Raw genomic sequence first — 20724 nt, 5'->3', positions numbered from 1 at the left:
ATGAGAATAAACAGCTTTTTCTATGACACTTCCTGTAACAGGGAGGAAAGATATAGGATAATAAGATGAGGGGGATGATAAAATCCGATGAAAGTTTTATTTTTTTAGTTTGTTTTAGGATAGAGGAGATCTGGCTATGTTTGCTTGTAGGCAGCAGGGAAGAAGTCAGTGAACAGGAGAGGTTGAAAATTAAGGATAAGAGAGATAATTTGGAGATGAAAAGGGACAAGCTTGAGTGTACCAGTTTGCATGGACAAGAAAAGTCACTTCTGAGAATAACGAGTGGGGGGAAGAGAAAACAGAAATTGGTGTTAAGGTGATTTGAAGTTATGGATTTAGGGAAAAGAGGAAAGTTTGGATGGGTGACTTCATTTTTCTTTCTCCTCTGCTGAGAAAAATAGGTGAAAGTAATATAACTGGCCTGAGGAGAAAAGAGCTTTGCAATAGTGTTCATGGGGAGTGAATTATAGATCCAAAATTCTGTTTTGATAACTATTATCAGAAGTATAATTCAAACCCAGGACTTCATGATTCTCAAACCAATGCAGAGACTCTATTACAATGCTACTCATTTCTATCCAAGAATTTTGTCAAGGAGGTCTTTATTTCCTATCAAATTTTTCTATTTTTTTTTTGTTGTTGAAATATAACCAAAGTATAGAATTAGCTTTTTATTCTATTGAAGCACTGCCTTGTCATTAAGATAGCATTGGAGAACTGTGGAAAGTTGAAGTCAGCGTTGGCTTCCTTCTTCATTGATTTTTGGTTGATTCTGCTTCAATCCAATGGTTGGAATATGATGGTGATACAAAACTGATGGCAGCTGCCGTCATCTTAACAGGTGCTCTCTCTGTGGGCATTAATAACTGCTCTAGGGATTTCTCTATAGGGTTAACACTTGGGGCAATGAGGTGTTAATGAAACCACAGAAATAACCAAGGAAACCCTTGCACCTGGAATAACTACATAGAAACTATTCATATCTAGTCCACTTTTCATCAAATAGCCCTTAATCTGCCAGTAATAGCTTAGCATCTTGAAGGTCTTCTGAGATCAGTGAGAGCATGGTAAAAGGTGAACAGATACACAATAATGACTTAAATCTGTGTCATTTTCCCTTACATTCTTAAGGTTGGCAAGATGACCTTGGTACTACTGGAGAGGGGCACTAATACTTCTAATTTGTGCCTGTAAACAGCACAGTTGACTTTGGTTTTAATTATGACAAAGAAACACTTAGACTGTAATCTAAAATGTGATCTCTCCATACTTAGTAATAGTTTAAGATGTGTTGAAAAGAAATAAAGTGCAAATGTGTTGTTGGCCTGAGGGAGATGGGAATGATGTGAAGGGTGATCAGGCAATAAAACAAGCAGCCAGGGCTGAGGTATGGGAAGGAGAGAAAATAGATTTCTGTTCATTTAAAAAAATGTGTGAAATGATGCGTATACTTTTAGATAAGGTAACTGTACTATTAATTTTAATTAACCATTTTATTTTGTTGCAAGACACCTTCCTTGAAGTAGGAGTATACAATATAAAACAAAGTACATCAGTAAAACTATAAGTAACAAAAAAATGCAGTTATCCAGCAACAATAACAACAAAAAGACAAGTGAAGGGTAATGGCTCATTAATATTAGAAAGGAAAATTAGGTATAAAATTCCAGAATAAGTCACTTTGGAAAAGAGGAAGAACATTCAGAAAAATGTGTGTGTGTGTGTGTGTGTGTGTGTGTGTGTGTGTATTTCTCACAAAATATGCTTGAGTGTAGGAAAGAAAAAACATCTCCTGCTCCTAGATAATTAAATCCCGAGTTTCAGATCCCAACAAGAACTAATATTACGAAGGAGAAGAGAATAGGGTATTTCTGGATACCACAGAGCATTCCACTTTTGACCTTGCTTCCCAGATAAAAAGGGAAGAATGAATGAATGAATACTAAATGATATGTTAAGCACAAATTATGTGCCAGGCATTATACTAGGCACTAGAGATACAAATATGAAAGTGAGACAGTTGCTGACATTAAGAAACTTGTTTTAATGGTGGGGAGAGATAACACACAGAGGAAAAAAATGTGTCCAAGTAAGGCAGCAGGGAAGAAGTCAGTGAACAGGAGAGGTTGAAAATTAAGGATAAGAGAGATAATTTGGAGATGAAAAGGGACAAGCTTGAGTGTACCAGTTTGCATGGACAAGAAAAGTCACTTCTGAGAATAACGAGTGGGGGGAAGAGAAAACAGAAATTGGTGTTAAGGTGATTTGAAGTTATGGATTTAGGGAAAAGAGGAAAGTTTGGATGGGTGACTTCATTTTTCTTTCTCCTCTACTGAGAAAAATAGGTGAAAGTAATATAACTGGCCTGAGGAGAAAAGAGCTTTGCAATAGTGTTCATGGGGAGTGAATTATAGATCCAAAATTCTGTTTTGATAACTATTATCAGAAGTATAATTCACATCTTTAGGCATCAGAGTAACTATTACTATTACTATCTGCAATTTTTTTGCGGGGAGGGGCATTAGGGCCCTCTTACCTCAGAAATGTTAGAGATTTATCCATTAAGATTCTGATGAGAGCAAGGGAATCTATAAAGGTACTATGGAACTATAAAACATTATATAAAGTAGGCAATTATTATTGTCAATAGCAACATGTAAATAATTATGAATTGATTTGGCTAATCCAAAATAGGGAACCATTGTACCTATTTTATTAAAGAGGCCTTGACATTATTTATTAGGTGACTTTATGTATGATTTATCCATTTTATGTGAACTTTTAAAAAAACATCTGTTTGACAGGCATCAACAAACATGAATATTTTCTTATAGAAAGAACATAAAAAGAGGATTATATAAGAAACTGAGTCTGTTACGTTGAAAGAAATGGTGTCATTCTAATATAGAAATGAGAACTATTTAACAATGTGGAAGGATCCCTGCTGGTCATATTTTGACAGAAACAACATAGTAACATTGTCTGTATTCTGTTGTATTTCTATTTATTTTGTTAAATATTTCCCATTTTAATCTGGTTCAGGCCACACATGGTAATGTTGCCACAGGGCTCATGTTTAACATCTCTTTTGTAAAACATGGTTTCATTTAAATCTGTAAAAAATTTAGCACAGTAGTACTAGCCCTGAATTCTTTTTCTGAGTCCTCTACTAAATGTCTTTTATGTTCTGTGTATTGTTTTTAAAATCTTTCATTGATGTCCTTTTCTTTTTCCTATTGGGTTTTTGTTTTTACAATAAAATGTCAGTCTTATTTTGTGTGTGAGTGTGCTATGTATGCCAAGCCCCACTCTGTTCTGACCATCTGGAATCCTTAGTTCATAGAACCAAGGGATCATAGATTTAGGTTGGAAACAACTTTAGAGGACAGTTAATTTTACACATGAGCAAAAAAGGGATTCAAAAAATTGTGTGGTCTTGTCCTGGTTCACATATAAAATAAATAGCAAAGTGAGGTTGTGAATTCAGATCCCCTGACACTTTCCACTCAAAATGTTTTCAGTAATTTCTTGCCTTATTGACTAGATCTTTTAGGAACTGCCATACATGCTTTGCCAAGTTATTTTCTGTTTACCAAACTTGCAACTATCATCCTCCTGGTTTTCATCAAGAGGTCTTTGATGGGGGGAGTGCCTGAAGTATAACTACGCTGGTGTGATTGAGGTTGATTGGAGATAGAGATCATTGAAGTTGAGGTGGAGGAACTGGGAGGACAAAATATTCAAAGAATAGGGAGGTAGGGATGAAGAAGATAAGTATAAGAACTTATTTAGGAAGAGGAAGAATGCCTTTGAAATTGATAAAAGATAGTAATTACGAGTCTGATTGCTGCTGGAGAGAAGTTTAAAGGAGAAACAGTCCTCACTCAGTAACAGTGGCAGTGGAAATATATGAAAGTGGCAACAGGGAGCAAGGAGTGTGGCAACTTCTCTTCCTGGTCCTGTGTTCTAGATGTCAGGAGATAAGACAGCCTGATGGAGATGGTGTCATGAGATATTATTTTCTTCATGAAAAATCCAGGTTGCAATGAGTACTAAACAGAAAATAAAAGGAATGTGGAAAAGATCTTAATTGAAAAAGAATTTGTTAAAAATGGAGAAGAATTCCAGAGGGCACAGTGGCAAAGGAGATCAGGGGATAAATAGGATCTGGAGAAGAACAGGGCTGTGTTTATTATAGTGGAGGTGGCTGGGTTTGTCTTTGCCGTAGTTCCCGTAGTGATTTGGGGCATCCTATATAGAATGTTGGAAAACTGACCCCTAAGAGATGTGATAATCGAATATCCTTTGAGCCAGATGAGAAAATATTCTGATTGGGCATTCAGCACTCTACCAGGGAGAGCAGATATAATCCACCTCAAATGTCAGTGCGGGGTCTGTGCTGGCAATCCCTGCACTAATGTGATCACAATTCTTAGCACTTTAGTAGATAGTTTTGTAAGTTATCATGACCAAAAAATTAATCATCCATTAGCCAATCTTCTCCTAATCAGTTTCTCCAGAATTGTTGAGACTTGGTCTTTAAAAAGAAGCATGCAGTCTGCTATTGGTTCCATACCCAGGTCTTCATAGGACCTGGCAAAGCTGCTGCTCCAGTTGCATAGCCTTAAAGAACCCAACATCACTTCCATGCTTTGATGAAGCATCAGAGTAGAACTTTAACAGAAATCCTGAGTGACGCTTTTGAAAAATTCAACATACCATTTTAAGTAAGTGAAATGAACATAATTCTTATATAGTCTATAATCATCTCTCCCTCCCCCACCACCCCTTTTCCCCTACAATATTAAAGCCTCTGTGGATTTTCTTTATACATAAAGAAAACACTTTGAGACATTATTCCTCTCCAGACCCCAGTCAGTTTCCAATGAGCTTAATTGAATTCCACCGCCATCACCAATCTTATAGATGATGTTGTTATTATATGTACAGGAAAGTTACTGATTAGGAACCTGATTCATGTGAATCAGTGCTCTAGAATATGTAAACGACTCTAATGGGTAAATGAACCTTTTAGTTAATCCTGATAAGAAAACATTCAGAATTCAAAGTACAACAGTGGCTCCAAAAATAAATCCCTCATGCCATGGAGCATATAAGACTAATGGGTATGCAATCAGTAACATCTCTCAGACTTTTGAATTGACATATATTTATCTACCTTTGACACACTCTCTCTCTCTTTCTCTGTCTCTCTCTCACTCTCTCTCTCCTTAAATCCTCCTGTTTTTAGGATGAGAAGTTGGTTGTGATATTACTCATACTATCAATTGCAATTTCCATTCATTTAACCACGATATTTACAACCTGTAACTTTTTTTTAAGTAAACTGCATACACAAGGTGGTGATTAATTAGAGTAGTCTATTATTGTCTCCTGGAACCATCACAACTAATTTTATTTATGTCTTGTTAAAGTCCCAGGGTTCTTTTGTTTCCTAAATTCTCAGGAAAGAGATGTAATTGAAGGTAATAGAAAATGCAATTAATTAATGTGACAAAATTTAATGGAGACCTGTTTAAAGCATTAGTGATTCAATTTCAGTGAAGACAACTCAAAAAATAAGTTAAAGTACATAGATACCAATCTTGTGGATAGGATTTACCTGATAAAGATCCACTGCTATGTCTTGAGGCCAATAGTTTAAATGTACAGCTCTAGTTCTGGGACCACCTGAGGCCACCAGTCTGTCATTAATTCAACAAAGTCAGCCAGAATTCTCTGATTAAATGGTTTAAATCATTGTACATTTTTCATCAGAAAATCTTTCTTGTCTGTTTGACCTAATTTTAAAAGGTCAATAAATACCCAAATGGTCCTCCTGGGAGAATACTTACTGAATGAAAAACGCATTGATCTGCTTCAGTGTAATTGAGAGAAGTGTATAGTATCAAATTGGAGTTGTTTGTAAGGGTACAAGGGCTACTCTATGCTGAGTATGAATATTTAAAATCAATTCCACCCCAGCACACTCTTGGACCTGTAATGGAGAGTTCTGGAGTACAACCAGTGTGCCAGTTGGAGAGGCTTGGATAGAATGAAAGTCATGCTTATACAGCTCTGATTATGGAGACCAGAGGTAGAGATTCAGGGAGAAGGCATTTGGAATGATAGGTTCTTGGTCATTCAGCTAAAATTGTGTCCTTAGGCGTGTGATTTTAGGAATTATACAGACTTAACCAAAGAGTTCATTACCTGACCATCCATAGGCTCTTAGAACCCAATACTTTAATTTAAGGTCTTGGGACATAAGAACTGAAGACTGTGAAATTCAATAGTCTTCTTTTGTTCCACAAGTAAAGTTTTCTTCAAAGACATTGACCAAAGATGTACTGAAAGAAATGATCTCTCCTATTAAAGGTCACCAAACCATAAATCACACCAGTCAGTGCAGTGCTGTAGCTGCAGTCTTGGCATTTATCATAAGCAACAAGAAATGAACCCTCAATTCAACTATAATTTGTGATGTGGAAGTAATAAAAGAAGTACTTAAGACAACTTCATTAGAGGTGGGGATTAGTTACTAAATTGATTTCTAGACTGCTAAAGAAGTAGGATTGCTAAACTTTTGTATTTTCTAAATTTCTATACCCTGGGGCAAGGACCTTTTCCCTTTTCCTTTCCCATTAATCTAATCTAATGGATCACTTTCAGGTCAGCAAGATTTTTTTTCCAGGAGGCGATCAGGGTTAAGTGACTTGCTCAGTCATGTAGCTAGTAAGTGTCAAGTGTCTCTGGCTGGATTTGAACTCAGGTCGTCCTGATTCCAGGGCCAGTCCTCTACCCATTTGCCCCACAAGATTTTTTTTTCCAAAGGGCACGTCACTATCCATCTACAAATGATTACTCAACTAAGAAAGGGCATTTTATTTAGCTTCATTTATTTAAATAACCACATTTTTTTTCACATTTTTCTCTCTCCATTGCACATTGAAATGTAATTAAAATTATTCAATTTGACTTTTTTGTTTGTTTTGTGATCTTCTAAACAGAGTAAGAAACAGGATATTCCTCGGGAAGATCAGGGCCCGACCACCAAGAATTTGGATTTTTGGCCCCAGCTCATAACTCTGATGATCACAATTATTGATGAAGATAAAACTGCATACACACCTGTCCTGAATCAGTAAGTATTCTGCTTTGGAAATGGATGGACTTTCCATTCAAGTACATCAGCCAAATAAAATTAACCCTTTATCAATATTACCATAAGAGGAGAAGTTATGTTTCAAACTATTTCAAATAATCTACAAATGAAATTTTAAACAGCTTTTCTTTATGTTTTTACCACTTAAATTAGCATTAAAATAAAATGAACAAATTTAAGATGTTGAACGCATAGTTAATATGTGTTCATTGAATTTGGGTTGAATTGGATATAGAGGCAAAGTCTTTCTGACGACCTTTTTTCTTTAGAACTCGGTGTTTCCTCATTCTTTCTTGCCTCTCTTTGCCCCTTCTTATCTGTGCAGAGCTAGAAAGAATACTAAAGACAAAATGAAGAGGGAATTTGACTATAATTAAGGATGCTTGTGTCTGAAAATCTCACCTCAAAAGGGTTGAAAGTCTTAATTTTAAGCAACTGTTCAGATTAAATTTCCCTTCATTAAAGAACCTTACCTGCCTGCACAAAATATCAGTTTGTCATGTAAAAATAGAGAAAATTATCCTGAATTATTATTATTATAAGATTTATTGTACTATGCACCCATTGAAAAATAAATTTCATGTATTATCCAACTTTGTATCTGTCTTGGCACTGTGTTTTGCACGTGGTGGATGATGATTATGATGGGAATGTGACATTTTGATAGGGCCATCTTGTGTAATAAACAGTACTAATGTTATCATCTTCATTTTGTGGATATGGAAACTGAGGTTTAGAGAAGCTAAGACATTTGCCTTGAGGCACTAAGAATAAGAATCTGAACTCAGGTATTATGACTCTAAGACGAAATGTTCGTTCTGCTGTAGCCTTCTCTTTCATGTAAATTTGATTAATTAATTACTTCTTAGCTTCATTGTCATTGTCCAAATTGGCACAACATATTTGTAGTTCTATGTGAATTTAAATGGACTTCTTCATTTGTACTGTTATTTTATGTTCAGGTCCTTTTCCTAATTCTTTCCTTTATCATTTTATAGAGGAGACTGTAGTGATTACCACCATCAGACAAGGATACACTAAGTGCTCACAGGCACGTTCTGTTAGGCTGTGTGCTGGATGAACAAGTTAGACAAATGTGGTTCATGCCTCCCAGGGTCTTACAACCTGGCTTTGGAAAGTATGTCCAATGAGGGGATATTGGCATATTGGTAGATGCGAACATGATAGACTTAAGAGGGTGTTTTCATAATGGGGTTGCTGTCTTGATAGCTACCGAATGAACTTATATAAAACATCTGTTGAAGAAAATAAATTTGATAAAACATCTACATTCAGTAAACTGTAAGTTCTTTGAGGGTAGGCACTATTATTTTTTGGTCTTTGTATTTTTGCTTAGAGAAGTACTATAGTATGGAGGGTAAGGACTTGGCATCTGACTGAAAACTGCTTTCAAAATCTATCTCTGATATTTCTGGATTTTTTTACTTTGGGCAAGTTTTGGGCCTCTTGGTGTTAACAGACAACTTTCTGAGACTGTAAATTGCAGAGCAAGAATGGCTCTCCATTGATAGAGAGACTTTCTTCACTGGGAGTTCCCTATGTTAATGAAATCACAAGTTAAATCCAAAAGACAAAAGGAAGAAGACGTAGAAGGAGAAGAGGGAGAAAAAGAAGGTCCCTAAAACTTATTACAGCATTTTTGCTTGTAAACTCACATGTGACATTAAGAGTTATTTTTAATCAAGGCAATGATCATTTATTCCTATTAGAATTTTGCTGTCAGGAATCTGCCTCCCAAAATAATTGGTTATACCTTTACACTTAACTGAATTTCAGAAACCAACATTGGACTATTGTTATTTGGTTGCTTTGGTTATGTGTGAGTCTTTGTGATTTCATTTCAGGTTTTCTTTGCAAAGATGCTGGAGGGATATGGCAGTTTTCTTCTCCAGTTCTTCTCCAGATGAGAAAACTGAGTTTGGTTAAATATGGTTAAATAATTTGCCTGGAGTCACACAGTTAGTTAAGTGTATAAAGCCAGTTTAGAACTGAGGAAGATGAATCACCTAGCTCCCTAAAACATAACTCCAGTAAAATGTCTATTATAAAATGGTAGGATATTAACTTTTTTCCACAACTCTTTCTTATTCACCTTATTACCTATAGATAGCCAGTTTCTCAGTTAACAGTACATTCTTATGATACATATTGTATATTATTTGTGTTAAATGGAACCTTTAAATCAATATCCCACTATAGAATTGTGCTCAAGATTTTGCTTATTAGGGGCAATAACATACAATGAGTGTAGTTACTGAAACTGGGATGGGAAAATTGGCGTATTTACATTTCAGTTTGTTTTAAAGTAATCTCTGCTACTAGATGAGACATGAAGTGAAAAAAAAGATTGTGAAAGAAATGTCGTGTCTTATGATACCTAATGTCTAATGAAGTGAACCCTAAATATAATTGAGGAGTTCTTTCTTCCTTTGGTCTGACTCTGAGGCTTTATGTCTTTAATGAAAGTCTGGGCTTTGTTTTATTTGGATACTGACTCAGTAGCTTAAAGCTGCCATATTGAAATGACTGTACCAATGTTTTTGGATACTTCTTCCTTCTTTGTTTTAATATTCTCCCATCCTCCTAAATGACATAAAGATATCTGCCTGAAGACAAATGCGGCCTACCTTTCTTAGCCTCTCTAGGACCAACCCTCATCTGGTTTGATTTGGTTGTTTGTTTCATAAGATTTCATAGGAACTGGGACCATGAATTTTCTTTTGTTATTAATCTCCATAGCCTCTTAGATGAGGAGGTAATTAATGTCTGGACTAATGTAATTGCTAATAGTAGAAATAGAAAAGATCTGCAGCTCCATAAACTGTGTCTATAGGTGCTAGGGTTTGACGCAGGAAGGACAAAAGATCTCAGGTTGCTGTAGCCCAGTTATATAACCACTGATAATTTCATGGCCACATATATGAGTTATCCCAAGACAGCAGGCAATTTAGAGCCTTCCAAATCATTTGGTATCAACATACTTTGAAATAGTGCTATTAGTAATAGTAAAAAAAAATAATAGACAACATATTAAATATAGCCCTGCCATTGAAAGAAGGGTGATAGTTTATTAAAGAAATATTTCCACGCTGCTTTCTGAAGGGACACACTATTGCCCAATGGGTGGTGGAGACAGCAAAGGAGAAATAGTACCTTAGAGTCCAAAGAAGCTTGTTTTGACCTTTCAATCAGTAAACATTTATTGATAATGTAATGTTCCTCCTGGCCAAGTGGCTCAGTAAATACTGGGCCCTGGAAATAGGAAGACCTGAGTTCAGATGTGGCCTTAGATGCTAGCTGTCTGACTCTGGTCAAGACTCTTAATTTTTCTTGGCCTCAGTTTTCTCAGCTGTAAAACTTGGATAATAATTATAATAGCACCTACCGTGCAGGTTTGTAGGGAGGATCAAATGAGATAATATTTGGAAAGCACTTAGCACAATGCCTGGCACATAGTAGGTGCTATCTAAATGTTTCTTCTCTCACTGCTTCCGTTTTGCTGGTTGATCTATTATAAAAGCCTGTTTGATGTGACTGACTTCCCTCTTGCTAACTCCAAGTCTTTTTTTTTTTCCTGCTTTCTTCTCCTTTGACCTTTTTATGCTATTTGGTACCACGGACCTATGTTTCCCTGATAAAAAAAAAGTATTGGCAACAATTATGAAATCTTAAGCAAGAAATAAGATCATAGGAACACAGGCTGGGTTTTTGAACTTGTTCTCCTTTGAGGCAAAGAATTCAGAAGGGAAAATTTGATTTGAAAGTGAAGCCAAGAGGATGATGTCTGAGAATGGGATTTGAACTTCTGGACCATGGCTTAAAATCTAGGGATGGCAAATTTCCTGGCCAGAGATTGATTCTCTTGATTCCTACAAAAACCTCTCTCCCAGACATACCCTTCCCTTCCTTTCACTCACATGTGTGCCCCTACCCTGTTCAGGGATAAATGCACTGGAGAAGGAAATGGCAAACCACTACAGTATCTTTGCTATGAAAACCCCAAATGGGCTCACAAAAGTTGGACATGACTATAAAAAACTGAATAACAATAATAAAAATTGAGTTACTAGACACTGGGAATACAAAGACCAAAATGGAAGCATTCTCTGCTCTCAAAGAACCTATATTCTACCGAGATTCCATTAATGACTTAAATTAAAAACTAAGTGTAATATTAAATATAATACTGCAATGACAAATTGTAGAAATTTGTTTTTAACCTAGTAAAGGAAAGAAAGCTATCTCCAAAGCTTTGACACATAGCAGTTAACTGCTGCCCCAGTAAACAGAGAAGCATGGAAGCCAGAAGTTAAATGGACAGTAGGGTGAAACTTTAACCAGAAACCCAAAAGACCTAAACTCAAAAGCAGAACCTATGAGCCTACCACACAGAGGAAGAAAACTTTAGAAATTACTTTGAAATATGGAGGGGTTTTGGTATTGTAAAAAATCCATGATTTCATCAGAAGCTGAGACATTGGAAATATTTTACATATATTAAAAGCTATACGTTAATTTTTACATCTGTTAATTAAACCATCAAGAACCTTAAATTAGATCATTCTACTCCTGGCAAATATGAAAGTACAGAAAAGCTTTTATTATTTAGGCAATGAAGGGGAGTTCAAACTAAATAAACTAAGAATTCTCCTTGGCCAAGATGTGAGAATTATTATAATTAACTAACAAAGAAAACACTGGAAAGAAGGACCTAAGGAAATGCCTTCTGTTTAAGAAATGTTATACAAAATATAATCAAGGATATGTCTCTTTTTCTATCTATACATTCGCCCTACTACCTTTGCCAGTCCTGCAAAAAATGGACATGACTGTGAATACTTTGATGTCCCTGAAATACCAAGTTATTAATAAGAAAACCTCTTTTGCTTGGGAAGATCATCTTTGAAGATTTTTATGGAAAGACTTAGATAGTCAAGAACCTTGAAATGAGGATTTTATTGGGCAGTGTTGGAGGAGATGCCAACACATAACATCAGGAGTCATCCAAATGGCATGACTCATGTCATTGTCCATTTTCTGAAAACTTAAATTTTCAGGTTTCTGCGTCTGTTTTCAAATTTTTGAAACTATTGTCTTGATTTGAGAAAAAATGGACTAATTCTAGATTAAAACAGAAATGGTGGAAAGAACTCTGGGTAGTGTCAGGAAAAATAAGCATGGCACTTTGACTCTCCATTTATTTTCTACACAGAAAAATGATGAAGTAAACCATACAATCTCAGTCCTCTTCCAGCTCCAAATTCTAGAATTCTACACTGATTCTGCCAGCTACAAGATCTAGAAGTAAATTGATTTACAATTCCAGATTGCTTTAGCAAGTGCTTTTAAATGCTCTGTTGTTCTGCACAATCATTTTCAGGTTCTTCCAATTTAACTTTATTTAAAAAATTAATGAAATAATTTTGATACCTTTATGGAAGTTGAGGGGGAGGGGGAAAGGGAAGCTTTTATAAATTCTCTTCTCCCAGACTACATCTGTACAATCATACAATTGTTGATTGAAAGGTATTGAGAATACGTCCTGCTGTTACTATGTTTGACTCTGAAAATGTAATCCAGTAGAGTAAATGTCACCTTATTAGCTCCCTATACATGTCAAAATTATACACAATTATTTGAAGGATTTAATGAAGACTCTGTTGGTCACTGATCATCTCGTTATTATAATGTAATCTCTTTGAGAGCTGGGAGTTTTTAAATTGGTGCCTCTAATGCCAGTCATAGTGCCTATCATACTTAGTAAATATTTTTGATTGGCTATTAATCTCAAATGAAATCTAAAACAAGGAAATTGCTATTCATCAAAGATTTTCACTAGTATCCATGGACACAGAACCACAGTTCTCACTCTGTCATTCTCAATGTCAGTGGCTGGTAGTGATCTTAGAGATCATTGAGTCCATTTTACAAATGAGGAGATTGAAACACAGAACAGCTGAGTGACACCCTTAAGGTCATACAGCTAGTCATTGTTAGGCAAAATTTGAATCCAGATAACTAGACTGTGATATGTAATTGACATGTAATTTCTCATAGACTTCTGAAATATCTTTGTAAACTCATTCGACTCAAAGACATTTCACCCTCATTTATAAGGACTTGCCGTTAGACTGGAAGCTAATTGTCTTTCACCTCTTTTTGTATCCTTAGTGCTTAGCATAGTGTCTGGCATGTAGTAGGTACTTAACAAATGTTTATTAATTGATTAATTACCCATCACAAAATACTTTGCATGAATTGTCCTATTTAATCTTCACAACAATACTTTAATACAGTAGTACATGTATGACTGTGCGCTTTTTAGCTTTGAAGAAAATGAGGTTCATCTAGATAGGAACTCAGCAGAGATTACAAGGCTAGTGATCCATTTAGGAGCTGCTAGGTGATGCAGTGGATGGAGCATTGGACTTGCAGTCAGGAAGACTGAAATTCAAATTCTGCTTCAAGTATGTACTAGCCTGTGTGACATTGGGCATGTCACCTAACTTCTGTCTGACTCAGTCTCTTCATCTATAAAATAAGGATAATAATAACTCCACCCAGCTACCCACTCAGGGATTTTGTGAGGAACTAATGTGATATTTGTAAAGTACTTTTGCAAATATTAAAGTGTTACATAAATACTAGCTGGTGCTTAATATTAAGTATAATAATAAAAATACTTATTATGATGCCACCTCCCTCCCAGAATTGTTGTGAGAACCAAATGAGATAATAGTTGTAAAGCACTTTTCAAATTTATTGTTTATTAATGTTACTATTATTGATATTATTGCCCACTTCCCAGGATCAAATGGGATAATTACAAGGTGCTTTGCAAACCTTAAACTGCTATTTAAATGGTAACTAGTACTACTACTACTACTACTACTACTAGTAGCAGCAGCAGTAACGGTGATGGTTGTGAGTGATAGAAGTGAGACATGCTTGCAGTGTCTTACTCCAAGTCTACTGTTTTTTCTACTACCTAATGTTTTTTCCAAATGTACCCTTAAATTCTATGAGGTTTTTCAATTTTTTCAGTTTCAATTTGTGAATGGCATATTGTTAACCATTTTCCATACCTGAGAAAATTATTGAGGCAAGTCCTTTCATTCTTATTTGGAGGCATTCTTGTGGCAAGCAGTATCTATGACTAACTTTCTTAAATCAGAATTTAATTATATTTTTGAATTCCTCATCTTTTTCTCTGCCTGTAGCTGAGTTGTTGCTTTTAAAAACTGTATTTTTCATTTGTTCTATTAAATATTCCCCAATTACTTAAAAAGTTTTAACCTTAATTTTTTAAAATTTTGAGTCCTAAATTTTTTCTCTCCCCTCCCCACCCCTTGAGAAGGCAAGCAGTATGATATTGATTATGCATGTGAAGTCATGTAAAGCGTATTTCCACATTAGCCATGTTACAAAAGAAAACACATACAGACACACACACACACACACACACACACACACACACACACACAAAACAAGAAAAAGAAAAATCCACATTCAATCCACATTCACAGTTCATTCATTCTCTCTAGAAGTAGATAGCATTTTTCATTGTGGCATCCTTTGGAATTATCTTGAATTATTGTAGCTAAATATCAGAATAGTTATCTTTCACAGTTGATCGTTGTTACAATAATGCTGTTGGTATGTACAGTGTTCTCCCAGTTCTACTCAATTCACTTTGCATTCATTTTTTTTAATCATTTTTCTTGTCATTTCATATAGCACAATAGCAAGTCATTCCGTCATAATCATATACCACAGCTTATTCAGTCCTTCCCCAATGATGGACAATCCTTCAATTTCAAATTCTTTGTCACCACAAAAAGACTTGCTATAAATATTTCTTGTAAATAGGTCCCTTCCCCTTTTCTTTGATCACTTTGACATACAGACCTAGTCGTTGCACTGGGGGCTCAAAGTTTTATAACCTTTTGGATATAGTTCCACATTGTTCAAATGATTCGAGCAGTTCACACCTCCACCAACAGTGCATTAGTGTCTCAATTTTTCCACATCTCCTCCAGCGTTTCTCATTTTTCTTTCCTATCATGTCAGTCAATATGATGGTTATGAGGTCACATCACAGAATTGTTTTAATTTGCATTTCTCTAACCAATAATGATGAGAGCATTTTTTTCAATGTGACTATTGATAGCTTTGATTTCTTCTTCTGAAAACTTCCTGTTCACCTCCTCCTTTATCAATTGAGGAATGGCCCTTATTTTCATAAATTTAGCTCAATTTCCTATATATTTGAAAAATGAGCCCTATATCAGAGAAACTTAAGTGAAAAAATTTTCCCCAGTTGTCTATTTTCCTTTTAATTTCAGCTGCACTTGATTTACTTGTGTAAAATCTTTTTAATTTCGTGTCATCAAAATTTTTCTTTTTAATTCCTATGATACTTTCTATCTCTTATTTGATCATAAACTCTTTCCTTATCTATAAATCTGATAGGCAAATTCTTCCCTAATTTACTTATGATATCACCCTTTATGTCTGAATCAGTGTTCCATTTTTATCTTGGTACACAGTGTGAGGTGTGTGTCTACTTTCTGCCAAATTGCTTTCCAGTTTTCCCAGAAATTTTTGTCAAATGATGAGTTCTTGTCCCCAAAGCTTGGATCTTTGGGTTTATCAAGTGCTAGATTACTATTGTCATTTCCTACTCTGTATTGTAGAGGCAATTTGTTCCACTGATTCACCACTCTTATTTCTTGGTAAGTACTAGTTTTAATGATTATCACTTTATAATATAATTTGAAACCTGAAACTGCTAGACTACCTTCCTTCACATTTTTTCCTTGATTCCTTTAATATTTCTGATCTTTTGTTCTTCCAGATGAATTTCATTATTATTTTTCTAGCTATATAAAATAATTCTGTGGTAATTTGATTGGTATGGCACTGAATAAGTAAATTAGCTCAAGTAGATTTGTTATTTTTATTATATTGGCTCAGCTTACGTATGAGCAATTAATATTTTTCTAATTCTTTAGATCTGTCTTTATTTGTGTGAAGAGTGTTTTGTAGGTGAGTTCATATATTTGCTGGCTTTGTCTTGGCAGGTAGACTTCCAAGTATTTCATATCATCTATGGTTATTTTAAAAAGGAATTTTTCTTTCTATTTCTTCCTGCTGGGTTTTATTGGTATTATATAGAAATGCTGATGATGTCTGTGGGCTGATTTTATATCCTGTAATTTGTGTTTGATATGTGTATGAAAGTTCCTTATGAAAGAAAGTGCTGGGCTTCTATCTAGATCAGCATTCAGGGCCTTCCTCTGAAACCCTTTAATTAAATGTTAGTTTCCCTCATCTATAAAAACGGTAAAATGTCGATGTTGATAATGTAATACCTACCATGGAGGCTTATGAGACTCAAATGAGATGACACATACTTTAAAATGTCATGTGAATGTCAGTTGTTACCACCATTGGTGTATCTTGGCTATTTATTAAAAGTAATATAACAACTACCTAGCCACACAGTACCCAGGTGACAGGAATATGAATATATATATGTAAGTATATTATATATATGTATGTGTGTGTGTATACACAAATAGAAATCTATGTATATTATGTGTATGCATGCACATATACATACATATACATGCATATACACAGATGTGTGTGTGTGCACTCTTTCCAAGAATGTTTAAGACAACTCTTTGAATTTACATAGATTTGCATACAATGAAAATATTAAAATAAAGTGCTGGAAGAAAGCATGGTAACAGGTCCAAATTTCAGCTGTGCTTTCTTACTACATTTGGGACTAAGACAAGTCATTTAACCTATTTGAGGATGTAATGGCAAGCAAAGTAAGATCTTTTGCTGTTTTTGTTTTAGTGTAATCAAATGCCTCTTATTGAATAATGTGATTAAAGATCTTCCCTACCCACTAATGCGCCTGGAAAGATTTGTAGGAAGGCCTATACCTTTTGTTAATGAGGCAGTGGTTCCCAAGGGTTGTAATGCCCTCTGGCTCTGAAAAATGTGTAAGCACTCTGAGGTGAGGTTTTACTTTAGAGCTTACTCGTTCGAAGTGTTTGTTTGGCCAAAGGAGACTTTGGGTAGTCGCTGAGAAGCCTCCTGGCTTTGAAAACCCAGATGTTGGTGCTTCTCTGTCCAGTAACTATGTATGTATGATCAGACAGATATCTGTCTGTTGATCTGTCAGACAGTTAGAAACTCTATCTGTTGATTTTGATTTCTCTGTATTATCTCTGAAGTTCAGGGTGCTGGCTTTTCCCCCTGAAATAAATGAATGATATATGTGCTTGACTAATGTGATTACTGACCCCTCAAGTTGTTTTCCTTTTAGAAAAGCAGGTCTAAGAACCTGTATAACAGGCCCTCCTGTGTATGTCGGAGTCCGTACTGTTACAGGGGGCCACCTATAAATTGAGGAGACAAAGAGAGGCTAGATGACCTCTATAGTCCTTTCCAAATCCAGTTATTTTATATCTAATATTTTAATGCTAATCTAGAGCAATCTAGTTGTTTCTATCACAATTATTCATATTTTAATATTGAAAGTCTTGGTTCTATTGCATTCTATCCAAAATGCGCATTTTGTAGACATAGTATATTGGTCTTTAGGGATGTGAAAAATGACCGTTAGGATTAAGTAGCTCCTCAATGACACCAGCTTTTCATTGTATTAAATATTGGAATGAGGTCTTGTCCTCCAGGACTTTGGCTCATATCTGAATGATCTTTTTGAGTTTTGGATATAGTTTCCTGAAATCATTAAACCTTTCAATTTATATCATCTTTTTCTACATTTACCTATACCTTGATTCCCACTAACCCAGCAAGCTATTCCACTTTTTTAGACTGTACTTGTGTTAACAAACTAGAACATCAGCTATGAAGAAGATAAACAAAATTGATAGCTGTTGAAAACTAAAAAGTATAAAAGGGAAAATCTGAACGCTTATTGATGTATTTTAGAACCTTTGCCCAACTTTCTGTTTCTTGTGACATGCTTGATAGAATGCTAGGTTTTGAGTCGGGAGACCTGGATTCAAATCTGCCTCTGACATTTTCTATTTTTGTAACATTTGGCAAGTCATTTACATGTGACATAGAGAGCAACCTGAGCTTACTTCTCAACCATTTACTTGGTATGGAAGCAAATTCCTTTACTAATATCATAGATTCCTTTGATGATAATGACATGTACAATGCATAGTTTATTACTCCAGACCCATCTTCATCTTACAACCTCCATTTTACTAATGTTAAAGTAGACTGTAGGCCAATGTCAACTGGAAAATTTGGACATAGAGGCAGAAAAATAAAGAAATGATTTAGGCTTTGATTCTAACTTATTTAATTATACTCAATCAAGATATAAAATTGAGAAGCAATTTTTTAAAAAAAAGTATTCAGCAAATGCTGTTTAATTAGTTGAGTTCATAGATAGACAGATAGGTACCACAGTGGCTGAGGAACTAGACCTGAAGAGAGGAAGCTGTGATCTGAAATATGACCTCAAGCACATATGATGTGAACCTGGGCTGACTTTAACCTTTGCCTGCCTCAGTTTTCTTAACTGTAAAATGGGTGTAATAAGAGCACTTACTTCCCAATCCAATCCAATAAATATTTATTAAGAATCTATTACATGCCAAGTCCTGTGGTAAGGATACAATTAATAAAAAGGAAGCAGACCCTGCCCTCTAGGAATCTAGGGAGATAACACATAAAAAGACATAAGAAAGCATGGATGGAGTTGTGGGGATGGCATGGTGGCATCTTATTCTGTGGAGTTGGAACTAGGTGGAGCAGGAGAAGAAAAGTGGAGTAAAGCTGAGAGCCAAGGAGGCAGAGAGAGCTGGTGTCCATCAAGGCTTGAGTTAGCAGTATGGTGGTGAGATTCTAGAACAGAGGAGTTTATCCTGGGAGTGGCATCTGAGTTGAAACCAGGCAGAGCAGCAAGTGTGAAGTAGAGTACCTCCCCTTGTTGTTGTGAGGATAAAATGAAATGTTTGCAAGCCTTAAAGTGCATTACAAGCTATTAATATTAATCATACCATTAGAAACAAGCTTTTTCACTCTTACATTAAACCTTTCTTATTTTTTCCTTTTATATCATTGTTTCAAAACCTAATCCTAGCCCTTCTGTAATTTCCTAGAAAGAAATTTTGCTGTTAACAGTTACTTTTTGGCTATTTTCTTTCCTTTGAGAAAATTGTAGCTAATTACAGTAATGTATGTCAAGCTTTAAGAGCAGAATGAATTAACAGATACTGAAATTCTTATAGTATGAAAGGGCTACAAATCTCCCCTGAATTCTAGCAATGAAAATGCAACTCTAATTGTATTACTGACACAGAATAATGTACAACCTCTGCTTATGGAATTATAATAATGAACATTATTTTCTTCAAAGGCAAACTTTGCATATCAAAGTAATACAGCTAATGAAGTTTAATTTTCTCTGTTGTGACTCATGAATCAGCATTATCACATTCAGCAGCATAAGATTGTTTTCTTTATTTCACCAAGAGATCTGGATGATAATAAATTGAATTCTAAGGTTATTTGTTACTCATGGAATTTGATGTATAACACATTCATGTGTTTTCTTAATCGTTGTATCTTAATAAGTGGAGATATACTCACAATGCTGGTATAGATCAGTTATTTCATTAAGCCTTCTTTATAAGTAATAGATGAGAGAGGAACTAATACTTGATGAGTGAAAATTGCTTCTTTACATGACAGAATTAAGTTACATACAATTAAGGCTCACTAATTCATACTAATTTGGGAGATGGCCTAAGTTAGTGACTAGGAATAGGGACTGGACATGTGATTTTCTTCCTGTTAGCAGCTTCTGCTTTATTTACCAAAGCTGGTTTGGCATCTTCCATGTAACTTATCCGAGCATTACCTAGAATACTAAGAGTCAAGTGATTTGCTTAAGGTCCTACAGGGGTCATATGTCAAAGACCAGACTAAATTAGTAAATTACTAAATTAGTAAAAAGTATGAATTATCAAATATGTTCAAAGAAATACTGTATTTTTGTTATTGAATATTTTGTTTTGTTTTTACTTCCTAAGATACACTTACTTGGATAAAAAAGTTATCAAATAAATTTTTCTTGATTATCTATTCTAGTGAATATCTAAACACTGAATTCATTTCCAATATATGTAGAGTGTTATTCCAGCCAGTGTGGAGGTCATAGCTCTACAGCAGGAAGGGGAGCCTTCCTGTAATCATAGACTATCTAGTCTAGCCTTCTCATTTTACAGATGAGGAAACTGAGGTTCATGGAGATTAAATAACTTGCCTAAGATAACACCACTGTAGTGGTATGGTCATAATATCAACATTAGATGTGGAATAAGAAATCTGAGTCCAGAGTCAATGTTCTTTCCATTATGCTGTATGATGTATGTACCTCAGCACCTACAGAGGTCAGTAGGACATGATAAATTGTCTTTAAGAAGCTTACTTTTTAATCTATAACAGGGGCTTTCTTGTAAATTCTGAAATCA

General features: G+C 35.2%; 1 protein-coding gene across 2 annotated transcripts in view; it reads left to right on the top strand.

The window, feature by feature from the left end:
* The window catches only part of UNC13C (unc-13 homolog C), a 769865-nt gene that overhangs the window by 509885 nt on the left and 239256 nt on the right, over positions 1–20724 (top strand). For both annotated transcript variants that reach the window (XM_072616138.1, XM_072616137.1), the window contains one exon: positions 7011–7144. In XM_072616138.1, the coding sequence (XP_072472239.1) occupies positions 7011–7144 (134 nt within the window). The remainder of the gene's footprint in view (positions 1–7010; positions 7145–20724) is intronic.

Source organism: Notamacropus eugenii, chromosome 1, assembly GCF_028372415.1.
Source record: "Notamacropus eugenii isolate mMacEug1 chromosome 1, mMacEug1.pri_v2, whole genome shotgun sequence".
In the NCBI taxonomy this organism is placed as follows: domain Eukaryota; kingdom Metazoa; phylum Chordata; class Mammalia; order Diprotodontia; family Macropodidae; genus Notamacropus; species Notamacropus eugenii.
The sequence above is the reverse complement of the archived record's forward strand: the minus strand, read 5'-3'. Positions and strand labels throughout refer to the sequence as shown.